Source organism: Harmonia axyridis, chromosome 7 (genome assembly GCF_914767665.1).
Source record: "Harmonia axyridis chromosome 7, icHarAxyr1.1, whole genome shotgun sequence".
Lineage (NCBI taxonomy): Eukaryota > Metazoa > Arthropoda > Insecta > Coleoptera > Coccinellidae > Harmonia > Harmonia axyridis.
The window spans coordinates 29,771,273-29,790,371 of record NC_059507.1 but is presented as its reverse complement, the minus strand read 5'-3'; the positions used below and the strand labels follow the sequence as shown (position 1 = coordinate 29,790,371).

Genomic DNA, 19,099 nt, shown 5'->3' with positions numbered 1-19,099 from the left:
TGTGATTTGAATTTCACATGGAGGTTTGTTATTTCATCATGGAATATTCTCTTTGAAATGAATGTTATCATTGGATAACGGATATCGGAATTGACAGGTATTTGCAAGAGAGGTGTACTATATGTTGGATTCGTACGAAAAAATCTTATATTCTTCGGTATTGTGTATTTCACACGAAGGATTATTATTTCATGATAAAATAATGTTTCTGCAATTCAGTTCATATTGAATAAACAGTGAAAGTCCAACAATAGTTTACTATTGCATTTTCTATATGATGAATGTATACTTGGTGGTCCAATGAAAACTTTACACTTAACTTAATCACTCGGTACCCGTCAATTTCTGAATCAAAGGGGAACAACTTTTTCGCTTTTTTTTTATACCCGTAACTTTAAACTTTTAATTTTTGTAGTACGATTTGTCTTCAAAATAAGCGCCAGTTTCGGCGATTACTTCTTCATTGGCAGTAAATTTCTTTCCAGCGAGCATTCTTACGAGGTCTGAAAACAGAAAAAAGTCGCTAGGCGCCACATCTGGCGAATACAGTGGATGCAGAAGCAATTCGAAGCCGAATTCATGCAATTTTGCTATAGTTTTTATTGATTTGTGACACAGCGCATTGTCTTGCTGAAACAACATCTTTTTCTTCAAATAGGGCCGTTGTTTAACTATTTCATCCTTTAAATAATTATGTATAATCGCTGTTGATGGTCTGGTCTTTTTGAAGGTAATCACTGAAAATTATACCTTGCGCATCTCAGAATACTGATGCCATAACCTTGCCAGCTGACTGTTGTGTTTTTCCTTGCTTTGGGTTCGGTTCATCGTCTGCAGTCCACTCAGCTGATTATCGATTGGACTCCGGAGTGAGATGATGGAGCCACGTTTCATCCGTTGTCACATATCGACGCAAAAATTCAGTTTTATTGCACTTAAACACATATGAGGTCTGGTCTTTTTGGAGGTAATCAATGAAAATCAGAATACTGATGCCATAACCTTGCCAGCGGACTGTTGTGTTTTTCCTCGCTTTGGATTCGGTTCCTCGTCTGCAGTCCACTCAGCTGACTATCGATTGGACTCCGGAGTGAAATGATGGAGCCATGTGTCATCCATTGTCACATATCGACGCAAAAATTCAGTTTATTGCACTTAAACAACTTCAAACATTGCCCAGAATCATTAACACGTTGTTGCTTTCGATCGTTTGTGAACTCGCGCGGTACCAATTATGCACACAGCTTTCTCATATACAAATATTCGTGAATCATATGATGTATACATTCAGATTATATCTTCACAATGTCTACTATCTCGATCAACTTCACTTTACGGTCATTCAAAATTATTTTGTGAACTTTTTCGATTTTTTCTTAGGCGACTGCCTCTTTTAGGCGTCCACTGCGTTCGTCGTCTTCGGTGCTCATTTCACCACATTTAAACTTAGCATACCAATCAATCATAGTTGATTATCCTTGTGCAGACCCCGGAAACTCTTCATCAAGCCAAGGATTTTGCTTCAACTGTATTTTTCTCCTTCAAAAAGCAACATTTTTTTTATCTTCTTTCAAATGACAAAAGTAGCTACACTCAAAACACAATATCTCACAAAATAATGGTCGGACTGCTGTCAAATTTTGACACATATCGTTTGATGATTGGTACTGAGTAAAAATCATATAGATTTAATACTAGCACCTCCATCTGTGCATCAGACCGAGGACCACTCAATTGGTCTTATAACTGAATATATGGTATTGCAAGTTTTCAAAACAAATTTGAATGCAAGGTTTATTTCTTGGGGAGAACATTTTTATCAGCTCAATCAAAAGCTGAAATTCCATTCGAAATATGCCCGTTCGACCCTGTCTCTGAACCGACTGGCGGCCAGCTAAAATGAAGGCATTGTCTATTTGCAGCTTACCATAAAAATCCATCACCGGCGGGACAAATAACAAAGATAAAAAATCCCAGAGACGATCTGAGGAATGATAAAAATAATGAGGAGCCTATTCACTAAAGGGGATAATAAGATAATTTCTTCTAGGAAACTCGAAATAATTACTGCATCCTCTGTTTTCTCATTAACGCCCGCTTTCCGATTTTGAATCTCCTCCAGATGATACAATCGGAAAAAGGAGAATCGGAGTTTTCTCTTCACGCAATTAAAAATCAAGAGTGGCCCCTTTGTGAGGGGACTTTTGAAATTCGAACGTGGTGAAAAGGCGAAAAAACAATCGACGGACTGGAATTACTTCCTTCACGTTAATTGCTATTCGGGATAAAATGAAATGAAAATATTTTCAAACGCGAATTGGAATTAAATCCACTCAATGAAGCTGAAAATTTGGATCCCAGTAGATTTTCGTGAGTAATATCATGAGGGCATTTGATTTTTCCGAAAAAAAAACCGAGAATACAATTTGCTAACTAATATTTCAACAAAAATCAGTGCTGGTGGCAAAAAAATCCGAGACGAGGATTTTTGCACCTGCACTTTTTGTTGAAAAAGTATTACTTTGCATCGTGTTTTTTGGATTTTTTTCACAGAAAAAATTGAATGCCGAATGGTATTTGACAAGACTATTTCATGAGACTATAATTACTTGTTTTCAAAGATATTGTAATCTTTCTTGAAAATAGCTGTCAAGTTTTGCCGAGGGGAAAAAACTGCTGACAGGTGCTGTCAAAAAGTTTTCTCATCTAAAAACCTTTTTCAACTCAAAATTGGGCGTTTGTGATTGGTGGAAATTAAGACGAGATAATAGTCAATATGAATTTCAGATTCTACTTGTAACAATTAAATCTAAAATCAAAGTCAAGGTTTCAAAGTGTTGTGATTTTGTTATTCTCAAAATACTCCTACTTCATGTTTATTATTATTAATAGCACTACATCCATTCAGTTCAAAAATCATCTAGAAACTTCGTACAATCATTCACTACATTTATTTTTGAAATTTTCAGTATTCAATCAGACAAATTGAAGAATAACCAGAATAACAACATAATATTATCTCTTGAGAGTTGCCTTGATTTATTGCGTCGAAGAATGAAAATTTTACATTATTTGTATGGTTCCTTAAACTATCAAACTATAAACAACAACCATCGAAACTTCTCATGCAGCTTAAAACACCCGTTACATAAATACACATATGTAACTACCTAAATTTTATTTCAATATCTGGACAGGTTTGAGAGCAATAAATAAATGATCATATTTCAATAAAAAACTTTCAATCCCTATATCTTGGACTACAAATCTTTGTGAACAAAAGTAATATATCTATAATTATTTTTTTCGGCAACCGTCCGGGAAGTGCTCACTTCCCGGACGCTTTTTCTCTGAGAAAGTAGCATTTCCCGGCCTAGTCCGGAAAGTACGTACTTCCCGGACTAGGCCGGAAAAGAATCATAGAATCCATAGCAACCGAGATAGCGGCTGACAGTTCATATGAAATTAGTTGTCAAAAATTTGCATGTTTTTTGATCGCAATCGCAATAAAATATGGAAAGCAGCAGCGATAGTGTTATTTTACATGATTGCCGAAAAAATATTGTACGCAACACACCCGAAAATGGTTTTTTTGGACTCACAGACTTCCAGGACTCGCTTACGCTCGTCCTGGAATTTTGTCTATTCGTCCAAAAAAACCCTATTTTCCGGACTTGTTACGTAAATTACTATTTTCGGCAACCGTCCGGGAAGTGCTCACTTTCCGGACGCTTTTTCTCTGAGAAAGTAGCATTTCCCGGCCTAGTCCGGAAAGTACGTACTTCCCGGACTAGGCCGAAAAAGAATCATAGAATCCATAGCAACCGGGATAACGGCTGACAGTTCATATGAAATTAATTGTCAAAAATTTGCATGTTTTTTTATCGCAATCGCAATAAAATATGGAAAGCAGCAGCAATAGTGTTATTTTACATGGTTGCCGAAAAATATTTTACGCAACACGCCCGAAAATGGTTTTTTTTGGCTCACAGAGTTTTGTCTATTCGTCCAAAAAAAACCCTATTTTTCGGACTTGTTACGTAAATTACTATTCTTTATTTCTGTATCGTAATGAGTTCATTACAGTTCTAAAAACAGTGCTGTAATGATCTCATTACAGCATTTTTTTCAATTATATTTTTCGTTTTGTGGCTGTCTACACTGACTCCTGATCCTATTAAATTTCAACACACGTCAATTGTCAATATAATATAATTTGAATAAAGTGAAATGATTTCCAAAATTATTCGCAATTTCTCTTAATTCTTGTAGTGTTAAATCGATTTCTTCAGACATAATTCACGAATTATTTCAAAATTCGAAACGTAGAATTCATATTCCGTATTCTGTCAATTTTCGTCACACCAACTGCCAAGATACAATACAAAAGTCACTAGGATGTATGATCTGAAATCTTCATTGAATTTCGACAATATCTCACAAAACTCTTCTGAAATAGAGAGAATATCGTCTAAAACTCCCTGCAGAAGGCAATTCCAACACTCATTCTTTTGCATTCATGTTGGAACAGGAGTCCATTCACTTGGTTTAGAATATACTATTTCATACAGTCACCCTCTAAAGTTTGTCTTACTTATTCATTAGCACCCTGTATTCAACAAAAATATTTGACCCACAGAAATAAGAAAATAACTTGAAATTCAAAAAATTCACACATCGTGACGGAATGATATGACGCAAAACAGAGTTATAACTCACTTCAGTTAATCGAGTGGTCGACAGATGGCACCTAACGTTACCTCGCCCCAACAGTGGATGATATTCAGGTTTGAATTGTATCCGCACAATAGCCATTCTTTCAAAATTCGAAACAATAAACCCCTGTCCAAAATTTGCTTCGTGTTCCCCTAGAATTAACCGTACAGAGAAACAGCGCCACGCGGAATTTCTGTTCGAGCTTTACAGAATAGAAGCCGCTTCCTGCTATAACTGACCGACATGTACATGTTCGCTACGGTTACGGTTAAAACAGCCGATCCCTCGGGAATTCCCTTCATAATTGTTTACTTGTTTGGCTTCCCGTTGTGTATTGAAGTTGGAATTATTTATTGCCGTTCTCCTGTCGGATGCCGATATGGTTTCGGCGATGTTCTTATGAGAAATATGCATCAGGGTCAGTTGGATTGAAGTGAGATAATAATAGGTTCACCCAGTGGGAAGTTTACTCCGTATAGAAGTGGCAAGATGACCTAACTCATATTGACCATTTTACGTAGAAACTGGCGTTTGAATAATATCTTACAACTTTGCTTCCGCCGTTTTGCAAAAGATAGATGTAGCGGTGAGTGGTTATCGAATAAATATATCGTAGATGTCATACAATAAGCTTAGGTATTTGTTAACATAACGCCATCGAAATATAAGTCGATTTGTGTCTGCATCATAAAGTAATTCTCAATTGAACATGTCAGCTTACGAGCCTAATTCTCGTCATTCGTGGGAGGTTTTGAGTTTTTGCTGCCATATGAATGAAGTATTTGAAAGTATTTCGATGAGCCTCAGCTCATCGAATGCTCTCAAATACCTATAGTGAGGCCGCTCTTGGTGAAGGAAAGTGTCGAGAGTGGTTTCAACGTTTCAAGAACGACGTCGAAAACCAGCATGGCGGTGGACGAAGAAGATTTTTTTTTATGTTCTGGTTCCCACGAAAGGAGATATCCTGTAATGTCCAGGATACATCGTGAGAACCAAGGGAAAGAAGGTAGGAATTGGTGTTCTTTTTGAATTTATAACGGTTATATGCCTCCGGGAACACCTCCCTAGGCAATGTGTTCCAGAGCCTTGCTGTTCGTTGGATGAACGAGTCTTTGAAAAGAGATGTTCTGCAGGTCTCCAACGCGACCACAAAAGGATGTGAAGATTTAACTTGACGGGTTAACTTCGAAGAGACTGCCAAAGGAGGAAAGATTGTTAATATTTCAGAAGAGCATGGATCATTGGAAGTGACGCAACAAGCCATTTCAAAACGTCATGGGAATGATTCAGAAACAAGATAATTGGGTGCCATACTAGTTGAAGCTGAAATATGTTGAACTGCATTTGTTTGCTTGTGGACAGCTCCTCAAGGCAAAGACGGATTATGACTGGAGACGAAAAGTGGGTTCATTACGATAATCTCAAGCGTTGAAAATCATGGGGATATCCCGGCCATGCTTCAGTTCATTCATTCACGGTTGCAAGGTCATGCTCAGTATTTGGTAGGACCAGCTCGGCGTAGTATATTATGAGTTGTTGAAGCCAACAGAAACAAACACAGGTAATCGTTATCGAACGCAATTAATGCGTTTGAGCCGAGCATTGAAAGACAAACAGCCGCAATACAACGAGAGACATGATAAAGTGATTTCATAGCATGACAATGCTCGACCTTATGTTGAAAAAGTGGTCAAGACATACTTGGAAACGTTGGAATGAGAAGTCCTACCCCACCCACCGTATTCTTCAGACTTTGCTTCTTTGGACTATTACTTATTTCGATCAATGACACACTGACTGGCCGGCCAGGTGAGAAGTAAAAGATTAGATCGAATCATAGATCTCTTCAAAAGATGATCAGTTTTTTCAACACGAGGATACAGACGCTGCCCAAAAGATGGGAGAATGTAGTGGCCAGCGATGGACAATACTTTGAATCATAAAGGTATAACCGGTTTTTTACAATAAGACTTGAATTTCGGAAAATAAAAACGGCGGAAGCAAGTTTGCACGCCTACGTTGTCTGAGTTAGCGAAATCTTCGGGTCATTCTTGAGATTTTCTTAGTCTAAATTAGAGAGAGCTTTGGATCATTTTCTGCTTTAATATGAAGAGATCTACGGCTGAGGCTCATCTTAAGCTCTCAAATACCTATGTTGAGGCCGCTAATAGTGAAAGAACGGGCCGAGAGTGGTTTCAACGCTCCAAGAACGGTGATTTTGACGTCGAAGACCAGCATGACGATGGAAGAGAGAAAGTTTTCGAATATGCAGAATAGGAGGCATTACTCCTATATACTGTATATGTATTTCACTTGAAACTAACTGTGGTGAAAAAAAGTGAAATCCACAAAACTTGCACATTACTATACAAAACAACAGGCGATTATCTGATTTAAGTAAACCTTTATCGATCTAAGTTCACAACAACTGTTTTAAACGTTCAATCAATCTTCATCAAGCCATATAAAAAACCCCCATTAAGTTGTGTCAACATCATCAACCATTTTGAAAAACCATCCAGAAATATATCGACCTTTATCAAATAGAAAGCAATCTGTTAAATGAAATAGTTGTTTATAATACAAATCAAATAATTTGACAACTTTGTGTCTAATCCTTCACAATAATATATCTGTATGATATATTCAGTTTATTTTTGTCTTGGAATATATTCCAATTCTAAAAATGACAAATTTAATAATCAACCAAAAGAAAAATTCAAAATGACTAAAACTGTACAAATTGAGCAAACGGTTAATAAATTTAATAACCGTTTGCTCAATTTGTACAGTTTTGTACAGTCATTTTGAATTTTTCTTTTGGTTGATTATTAAATTTGTCATTTTTAGAATTGGAATATATTCCAAGACAAAAATAAACTGAATATATCATACAGATATATTATTGTGAAGGATTAGACACAAAGTTGTCAAATTATTTGATTTATATTAAATATCCTTCATCAAGAAGTTGTCAAATTATTTGATTTATATTAAATATCCTTCATCAAGAAGACTCATTAAACTTTTATAAGTTTATAATACAAGTGCAGAAGGCATTGATATTCTTCCACGAGTTCAAAATTCAAAAACGAGCCACGAAGTGGCGAGTTTTGGAATGAACGAGTGGTAGAATGAGCCTTCTGTACGAGTATTATACATTATTTTCTCTAATTCATTGCATTTTCATTGAAATTAATGAAATATTTCCATAAATATAATTTAGTGATTTTTGCATTGAAAAATGTTGGTTGGCAAAACTGATTTCTTAAAGGCAAATTGATGAATTGACAGACAAAGCCGTGGCGGAAAGTTCGGAGTACCAACATAGAATAATAAAATATAACCATGAAAACTGTGCGTTTCTGATATATTCTAGCACGATTTTGTTCTACAGGATGTGGAAGAATGAACGGAATAACCACAGAATTAGAGAAATAATTAGTCTTTTGTTGTGGATATCATGAACAAATAATTTGATTTTTTTCCATTTTTCATTATTTTTATAGAAACACATTGTTTGAATTATCAGTTTTCATTATTCTTTTATCCGATATGGAGCTCGAATGAAAAAAATTGAAACGTGCGTAAAGCGCTTTTTCCGCACGCAAAAACTTCCGGACTCCGCTTAGTCGTTTCGCTTGTGGAAAAGTAGCTCTTGTTCTACTTTTTATGGATCCATTCAAAGGAAGAACCACAACCGTCTCCTATAAAACCGGATCAATTCTTTCCGCAGCAGCAACAACAATACACTCATTATAAACACCTTCATTAACCTCATTATTTCGCGTGGCAAAACCTCTTCTCTCACTCTCTCCAAGTATCATCGGTATAAATCATTCACGGGATATTTTAATTTCAGGTCACCCTTAAGCTATATTATATAACAGGACCTTAATTGGATGAAATACGTTCGGAACATAAACTGCAGTAGCCTCCTGGATCCGGGGAGGAGTAAATTTTAATGAATACCGAATGTGAAGAAGAGGAGCTCTGGACTGTAATTATATAAATATGAGAGCGGGGGCCGCGCTTAGGTGACATCAGGAGTGTCGTTACGTGTGGGATAAGGACCGTTTGGAGATCCTCTGGGTCCTTGGATGTACTTTAGCGAAGAGAGTTGTCTGCGGAGCTTTGTCGGCCCGGGCTTTGATTGTCAAGGGGTAATATCAGTTTTTCTTCCGTTTCTCTTCAACGTTATTTTCTATTCAGGGTTTTTAAACTGGAGGTTATGTGTAACTGTTGCTTCCAGAGTTTGTTTCGCAGCTTTAGTATTTTATAGCAAAATGGTGAATTTTACCAGAAAGTGCCTCTCATTTATTGAAAAATAAAATTTGTCATTCATAGCAGTCAAACTGACAGATGATTTGAAAATACTTGCATCTTGCAAATTTTGAGGATACCCATCACACAAACGTTTCGTCCATTAATCGGATTTTCGAGATATATCTTTCACTTGATCACACAACTTGAACTGTTAAAAGGATTTCGCTCAAAACAATCTTCCGAATTTTTTATCAATGTCTCTTGGCATGAACCAAAACATTTCCAATGTGTGTGACACAGCACTTCTTCGTTCTTTTCGCTCAATTGAATTCCTTTAATAAGGATTAAAGTTGGGCCGCAGTACTCTTAACAAGTAGTCAATATCAGATCAGTGAAACTCGAGATATTCAGATCCCAAAAATTTTGCGTTTGCGCAATACGTATCTGCCTCATCCAAATACCCATACCCAGTAGAACCTAAGATCTTCAAGGAATTTTACATTTGCCCAGACGCAACAAGAATATCATGCTGATTCTAAATTTGAAAGAGACGATCTACAATCTAAACCGAATACCCATATCAAATTTCATCAGAATGGGATGAAAAGTATGGAAGTTACAGGTATTTACGAACACATGCACAGACCAATAAACAAGAAACCAAAGTTGTCGAAATTCACAGCTTCATTCACACTTGATCAGCGTATAGATCCGAAAGGATATATTGCTGCAGTCTAAGAACTAATATAGGTATAACTTTCTTCTAGAAGTGAGTTCCCTCCATGGTACTCCATGATACAGCAACGCGGTTGAGCTCCAGTATGAATGAAGTTTGAAAAAGCTTTATACTTCTCAGGAAAATTTATTGTTCAGGTTATTTGAAATATATGGAAAAACTTAATGTAAATAAATCATTATAAAGTGGAATAAGAATTTTGAAATGCGGAGTTCCACAAGGTATCGTTCGGGGACCTTTATAGTTCATCATATATGAATGAATTGTTGAAACTCAACACCAAGGCACAAATTATCAGCTATGATGATGATGTTGTTTTTTACGGTACTAAAAATTGACGAAAACTTAGAAATATTGGTTACGGAGTCACTTATTAGTTATTAAATTGAACAAGACCGCTGCTGATGAGCGCTTCTTGATGTCTAATGTACCCCTATTGATATGATATCAAGATATGACTATTGTAATGCCAAGTACATATGAATGTAATCATTTGGGAGGTGGTATTTGACTCAAATTTAAGATTTAAATATTAAAAAGTTAGTGTTCAAAATGATAGGATTGATACAGTGTAGGTTTTTGAAGTAAGCTCATTCGCACTGATAGAATCACAGCTTAGATATTAAATCGTTGAATAAGGCGGGGCTAATAATAACTTGAATAAGATAGTTATTCAACAAAAATGTTTCTTCAAATGCCATTGAAGAAAAATATTAATTTTCTGGCACTTTTAGTTTAAATAAAAGTAGATCTCGTAGATACGTCGTACTTGATAGGCCTAACTAGAATGTATCAACTTATTATTCGTAGATATCACCTAGACACTAGAGCGAATAACAACTAGGTTAACTATGAATGGCGGAAAAGGTTGTACGGATGTAGATCTTTCAAAAAGAGTAGTGTTGATTTGTTTTAATTTGATTTTTCTTTTTTTCATTTGAAGAAGAGGCATTATTCATAGACGAAAAGAAAGCAATACAATTCTGACCATTGATGCTTACTATGAAATTTTTAAATCTTCATAGTTTTTGGTTATAACAATATTTGTGTATTATATAAAATTCTGACCTCTCTATTTTTGTTGAATGAATGTAACGTTCAAGTACGGAAACATGTTCCAGTCTCATCCCAAACGCAGGATGGAAAAAGGACACATATTCATAGGTGGATCGAAAGGAATTTATAACTGAATCACTAACTTGTACATCAATGCAAGAGATGAAAGAAATCTTGTGAATCAATAAGTACTGCAACTCAACTCTGTCAGTGAAAAGAAGTCTGCGAATATGTGAATATAATTTATCTACAGTAACAGTTCATCTAATATAATTTGCAATACAATGTAATAACAATTCATCAAAAATAGTTTGCAAATGACCATTGAACATATCTTACAAGTATTATGAATCAATAATTGAAAAACCATCTTAATGGAAATCTTGTATTGCAAGATTAATTGAAGATTATCTTGAGATTTATCCTTCATACAAGACCTCAATAAATATATATTATTATTAGAGTTACTTCAACAAAAATGAAAAACCCATAAGAAATACACATCAAGAACTCACCGAATAAGTCCCCGAACAATAGAAATGCATTCGGTGAAAAATGGCAGCATTCAAGTTAATTCAGGCTCATCGAGCAAATGAGCGAACCCGGGGAATAAGTGGGAAACAAATTCGGCGAGAGTACACAGGACTACTTTCCCCGGTACCTTGGAGGGGAAAAAGGGGACATTATTGTGATCTCAAATCAAGTTCGCTGGTGTTTAGCAATGTCTTCCATTTCTTAGGTCATTACTTTAAGATTCCCGTCGTTTAGTGCACCAATTTGCTGAGTACCCCTCTTCCCATGTTCAGGGCCGTCACGCGAATACTAGACACGTGATGTGCGGAACGGAATTGGCTTCAACGATGCCGGATTTAAAAGTTGCTCAAGTAAATCGGAATCTGAATGGCAACACTTATGCAGGTTGAGTCCAAAATGTATACCGAGCTTTCTGGGGGTGATAGTACATTGAAAAATAAGTATAGTTTGATGAATAAACATATGGCCCAAAAGGCATATTGAAGGAGATATATCCTTCCAAAGTTAATAAAATCAAAAAAAAAATTTCCGCATAACTTCTCAACGATGAATACATCAAGATTCAAATTTCGTGCATAAATATATGTTGTTAAAATACATTTTTCAATTATATGTACTTCGACATTTCTGATATTGTTATAAAAGGGAGTTTTCAGACTGCTATGGTTATCGATGAAACTCGCGATGAATGAATCTGCTGAGATTATGTGACTACAAAAACTCAAATATCTCAAAAACGGTTCAATTTTTTGTTTCTGGATGAGAGTTCCTTTTCATTGAAATATTCTTTGCTCTGAAACCCCCCTTTATAACAATATCAGAAAGGTAGAAGTGTAATAAAAAAATGTATTTTAACAGCTCACATTTGTGCACGAATTTGGTGACATTCACCGTTTAGAATTATGCGGAGAAATTTTCTTAATTTTATCAATTTTGGAAGGATATATCTCCCTTGATATGCATTTTGGGCCATGAGTTTAATCATAAAACTATACTTATTTTTCAGTGTACTATCCTCCACAGAAAGCTCGGTACACATTTTTGACTCCCCTGTTTATGGAAGAATCTAAATGACACAAGGATTGAATAAACTTAATTCAACAAAATAATATTCCTCCTTCGAACCATTAAATATTTTATTGAATTAAGTTTATTTAATCATTGTTTATTTGTTCATGTAATATACCTTATACAGATAAACTATTTAGATTCTTCCATAAACAGGGGAGTCAAAAATGTGTACCGAGCTTTCTGGGGTAACATGAGTACATGACGCTCATAGGTTCGATTTCAGGAGAAAGTAACCTCGATATGAAAAGATCCAATTGTAAATGATAGAATGCAATTTGTAATTCTGTACCAAAAAAGGTGGTGTGTGCAAAATGGCGGAGGCGCCAGTTTCATAGTCCGTCTGGTAAATTTCAAATTTGACATTCAACAAAGCCGAAACCTTCCACGGTTTTGCGCTCAGCAACATTCCAAATTCGTTACTTAACTTAAGAAAAAATATATCCCTCAGGATTTCCAAGCAGTCACAAAATATATCTACATCATTATCCATTAGAAATTCATGATATGCAGTCATCATTTTGTTTACAGGAGAACAATCACCTGGTTCAACAAAAACGAGCTCTTCATTTTTCATCCTCAAATTCAATTTGGGAACAAGTGAAACACGATACATTACCTTGTGGAAAGAGTCAATTCTAGATTTTTAGACTGGTCTTATTATATTCATTCGAAGTATTGGAAAGAAATAGAGTCCCAGTTAACAAAAACCAACATTGAATTTTTCAGAATCAATGAAAAACCCCAATGAAGTCTAACTTCAACCAGAGAAATGGAACAATTCAAGTAACAGACTACAAAACTATGAATACCCCATCCGCGCATTCGCCATTTTGCATCTAGCGAGCCTCGATAGGTGAAAAGAAAGGATCAACAACATTCTTTCACAATTAGAATTGCAAAAATTTCCTTCAATTATTTATTTTATAAAATATTATCAGTAATAATATCACAAGAGCATAGACAATATTCGATTATACACAGATTCACGAGACGTAGTTCGCGAAATATCGCAGCTCGAGTGGTGTTTCGCGAAATACGCCTAGTGATGAGGTTCGTATAATTGAAATATATTGTCTATGCTCGAGGTGGTATTCATTACGTTAATATCGAATAATTTCCATAACAATAACCAAATCACTGCATTTTGATAATTCAATGGAATTTCACTGATTTTGACTTACTATGGAAATAATCCCAATATGGCAGGAGGTGAAACACCACAACGATAATACCACGTCGTCAGGGGTATATTCACTTGTTAATACGCCTTAAATATGGGAAATTTACGGATTCTATTGGTTAATTAAAACACCCATCCAGTTGAAGGTATCCAGTATCATGGATCTTGGAGATTTCGAAAATTACCTGAAGGCTAAAATAAAGATTAACAACAAACTTGTCAACTTCAGTGGCAAGAACGGACAGCACTATGTAACATTGTTTAAGGAAAAGGGAACGAAACTAGTTTTATCAGCTGAAATGCCTTTCTCTAAAAGGTATCTCAAATATTTGACCAAAAAATATTTGAAAAAGAACAACCTCAGAGATTGGTTGAGAGTAGTAGCATCAGGAAAAGATAGTTATGAGTTAAGATACTTCCAGATCAACGACCAAGATGAGAATGAGGAAGAAGATAATGAATAATTATGAGTTATATAATCAATGAAATAAGTGAAGGAGAGTAAAGAACATATTGAAACTAATGTGAAAAATCCAATTGGGTCCTGCCCTGCGCTAACCTGTCCCTTTCCAAGACACATAACAGCTCAGCCATCATTTCCTTGCACGCTCCTTATTTTGAAATGTCTTTCAACGTTCTCTCCATAAGAACTCTAATTTATGGTGCCCTTAGCCATACTTTTTAGGTAATACACTACAAGAGGGATGCATCGCTTCAGCAATTATTTTAATCGAGAGTATTCGCCCGGCCCTGTTGCGGACATATTGTTATGGAAAAATATGATGGAGAGGTAGAAAAAAGATGATGTATCGACGGACTTACTTTCGAAAGTGTGCGAGATGTTTTGTTGCTATGGGATGTCTATCGGCTAAAGATTTTTTTTTGTTCATGTGACGGTCGATTGATCGATCACTCTTCATTGGCGAAAAAGAATTTGAAATATTTATTGTGTGTAATCAATAAGTGAATGAAATTTCAATAACCCAATAATCATAAGTTTTGAGTGGAGTTTTTTGTGATACAGCACCCGTAATTCTCCTCTTGGTGTTAAGTAATAGTAAAAATTTAACCAAACATGCAAAGATTTGAAGGAAAACCTGAAAATGATGAGGGTAAAACTCAAAGAAAAGTTTAAATTAATCACCTTCAGTAGATAATGTTTTCTGATGAACATATTTGAAAAAAAAATAACACAAGGGAACAGTGTTTTGCAGTCGAGATTTTTTGAGCTGATTCTATTTCAATTTGATGTCCTGAATTCAAATAACGTATTCTTTTTTATCTAGGAGCTCAAATTCTTAAGATATACAATTGTAGAGAAATACAAGTTACATTATTTCAACTAAAATTCGTTAGTGAAGTAAATAAAGGCAGATACGAAATTTCTATTTTAGTTATACAAAATACAATATTAATTCGTACTTACAAACAAAAGAAAGGAATGAAGAAATCGAATAGTCACTCAACTATTCGAAAGCTTCTTTTCCGCGACATTATTGAATGTTTTTTTAAACAGTCCCTTTTTGAACTCCAGCAGTAATCTGCCTTCATATGCATGTCCCATCTTCCTTGGTAGCAGCCCTCAATAACTTTAAGATCTTGGTGAAATCTTTCACCTTGTTCCTCACTCATGTCTCCTAAATTTTCTGGATAATGATCTAAGTGGCCGTGTAAATAGTGTATTTCAATACTCAAATTGCATCCTAAGGATTGGAAACTATTGAGCATCTTGTTAACCTTTTCAAGTTTTGAGCTTTATGTTTGCCTAGAAAATTTTCTACAACTGTAACAAAAGATGTCCAAGCTTCTGATTCGTTGAATTTATAGAGGCAGGATCTTTAATTGATTGTATTATTTGTGGGTGTCAAATATCTCTGCTTTGAGTTTCGCTGTGCTCAACTGATGCATTTTTACCCTTAAAAAGGGTGTTTTTTTTTTAGAGCTATAGAACTTTTAATGGCAATAAAACAAAGATGGAGTATTCGATTGACATGAATTATTTAACCGCAAGATAATCTTGTGGCATTATATTTCAAATAAAATTTCTGGCATATGACCGCCACGGATGGCTCGGATGTTGTCCAAACTGGACGTCCAATTTTCGATGACTTTTTCCAACATTTGTGGCCGTATATCGGCAATAACACGGCGAATATTGTCATCCAAATGTGACTTATCCGCATAGACCAATGACTGTACATAGCCCCACAGAAAGTAGTCCAGCGGTGTTAAATCACAAGATCTTGGAGGCCAATCCACAGGTCCAAAACGTAAAAGGTGGTCACCAAACGTGTCTTTCAATAAATCTATTGTGGCACGAGCTGTGTGACATGTTGCGCCGTCTTGTTGGAACCACAGCTCCTGGACATCATGGTTGTTCAATTCAGGAATGAAAAAGTGAGTAATCATGGCTCTATAGTCTATACCGATCACCATTGACTGTAACGTTCTGGCTATCATCGTTTTTAAGAAGTACGGACCAATGATTCCATCAGCCCATAAAGCGCACCAAACAGTCAGGTTTTCTGGATGTAACGTTGTTTCGACATACACTTGAGGATTAGCTTCCCTCCAAATGCGGCAGTTTTGTTTGTTGACGTAGCCATTCAACCAGAAGTGCGCTTCATCGCCAAACAAAATAAAATGGACGTAGTCGCGTGAGTCCCCTCATGATCAATTGCCAAACCAAACTGAGAATAAATCACTTGACAGCTGTTCAATCGGTCACCATCTTGAACAGTAACGCCAACTTAGAACTTAAAGTAATATACCTCGAAAAAAAACACCCGTTATATGCGAAAACTGACCCATTTCCATCAAGAACCTTTATGAATTGCTTCACTAAGCCTAACTTTATATGTAACGGAGGAATTCAAATCTCTAAAATGAACTTTTGCATTGAATTAAAAATATAGAAATTTTGTTTGAAAGATAATATTGCAATGAGCCAATCTCGTAGCTATCTCAACTAGTGGCTTCCATACATACCAAACAAGCAAACGGCACACATTCTGCATAATGATTTTCGAAACGTCAGTTGTCGATTCCACAAAGCTTATTATTACTTTCCCTGTGATGTCAAAATTAACTGTAGTCGCTGGACTCGATTAAAAATAACGATATGGACGGAAAAGAGAAAGTGTGAAACGAAAAATTTTGTCATGCCTTTCAGCGGTGCTTCGAATCAGCAATTGGCTTCGTTTGTTTTGATATATGATACTTGTATCTGGTTGACTGCAGTCTGCGATAGTGAAAGAATGATGACCATTTTTCGATTGTGCGTATGTCACAATTGTGGTGTTTTTGAACATGTCTGAATCGAGTTCGAATTTTTTATTATCGGCTGATTGATACTTCAGAATTGAAAGGGTTTTTCTCTATTAATTGGAGTGGAGAGGAAGTACCTAACGTAATATCGAATTAATATATCAAATTTCATTAGATAATTTTTTATTTTCTTCACTCAAACTTGTTTATTTGCGGCAAAAACCTTCAAACAAACCGAATATAGATAAAATCACGAGTTCGTCAGGACGAGTGATTTTATCAATCGGTTTGTTTTCATGTTTTTGGCAAATAAACAAGTTTTCGTGAAATGAATAAATTATCGATGATATTTGAAGCACTCGTGGTATTACCTTTGACAATCAATACGGACTACAGATAGATATTATTATTTATCTACTCCTATTGAATTTAATATTCATTATTCAACTGCTTTTGAGTAGTTAATAGTATCTATTAACAAACAGCGTGAGTTATAATAACTCACTATAATAAATCGGAAAATATGGATCTGTGCTTCTATACTTCTGTGCTTCCATTCGCTTGGCCGAAGGGGAACATTCCATTATTGTTATTGAGGGGAGGAATGTCACTTTGATAATTTTGACGTTGATAGGTAAGTTTTGGAGTTTGTCAATAAAGTTCTTTCTCTTTTCTTGTATTTTAGTATTTATTGTAATAGTCGTAGATAAAGTATAGTATTTAACTTGCGGTGATGGTCATAACTCACTTGATGAATTACAGCACTCGTCTGCGGCTCGTGCTGCAAACTTCATCTGGGTGAGTTATGACCTACATTACCGCTCGTTGAATAATATACTACTATGTTATCGTAAGTATTTGCACAAGTGCATCAAAATTACCGATAATTTTGCATGACAGTTGTCATAAAAACTGCATGAGTTCATTTTCATTTTTGGAAAAAAACTCATTTTCATTTTCACCACCTTCGGTGTCGGGCTCTTTCTCCAAAAATGAAAATGACCGAATGCAATTTTTCAAAGAAAACACGCTGGAATGCGAAATTATCCGGTCATTTTGATGCACGAGTGTAATTTGGGGGATTATTGCCCGAATAAACTGTTAACTTGTCAAAGTGACATAGATTCAATAAATGCCATAGATTCGAACTGTGTAAGATGCATAGAAACTATGCATCTATGAACAGAACAATTATCGCAGTGCTGTTTCGCTTCCTACAATGCAATTATCACTGTAATTTTCGATAATTGCATTCCATTTACATAGAATTTTTGACAGGAGGGAAATATTCGGAATAATTTCATATTCAATCCATAACGAGATATGGAAAATTCAATCGAAAAACTGATGTAACCAGGTGTTGTAGAATGATCATTACATATCAAGTGATGGAATACAAACATTTTGTGACCAGATTCAAAGTAAGAAGAGCTAATAAATTCGAAATAACTTGATTGAGAACATCGTAAACTGATATTCACATCCACTATACACCCAACATTCCCTCGATTCCTTAAAACTTCAGAGCAAGTCAGTCGGAATGGCAAATTGAAAATTGAAATCCAAGGCTTAGAACCCAGACAATGCCCCAGCAACAAAATCTTAGCTCAATTACTTTACTCTTAATAACGGAGGAATTTTCGAAACAAAGCGGGTTCCCGGAGGATTATGTCCCGAAGGATCGCCTATCGCCGTCTCCGTCATTCATACTATTCGGAATTAGTTACATAGTTGGACCAGGGAGAGGGGCTGTATTCAAATTAGCGACCAAGAAGCGACTCGAGTGATAAACTTGTGAATTAATAAATCGTTATAGTAATAGTAATAATAGTAATAGTAATAATGTTTATTTCATGATTAGTCTACATTCAAAACAAAATACAGTCATTTTACAATGTAAGAAAATATTGAAAGAAAAAAAAGAAAATCGTGACATGAAACAAACAGAAATCAAATTTTCTCGAAGGTGAGCTCCCGGAGGATTAAACCTTGTGTGAGAATAAAAAAAAAAAAAAGTACAAGTTTAAAAGTCTTGACGTAATTTCCACGAATTCTCAACAGACGGCAGATTAAAGGTGCAACACGAGTAGACTGACGACTCCATCACTACTGATTCGGTATGTTATAGGTGTTCTTTATGTCGATTATACTGGCTATGAAGTGTCTTGACTGACTCAGGGTCCAACTTTTTATTTTCTTCTTAAATGCAGTCATTATACTAGGAATCTTCAAAACTTGAGGGATACCATTATAAACTCGAGGCGCAAGGAACA

At 35.6% G+C, this 19,099-nt stretch overlaps 2 protein-coding genes across 4 annotated transcripts in view; one reads left to right on the top strand and one right to left on the bottom strand.

Annotated features, from left to right (window-relative positions):
• The window catches only part of LOC123684847 (kinesin-like protein CG14535), a 477,561-nt gene that overhangs the window by 228,889 nt on the left and 229,573 nt on the right, over positions 1–19,099 (bottom strand). The gene's annotated exons all lie outside the window — the stretch shown is intronic.
• LOC123684849 (60S ribosomal protein L22-like) lies at positions 13,718–14,023 on the top strand. Its single transcript, XM_045624324.1, has one exon. The coding sequence runs from the start codon at positions 13,718–13,720 to the stop codon at positions 14,021–14,023; it is 306 nt and encodes a 101-aa protein (XP_045480280.1).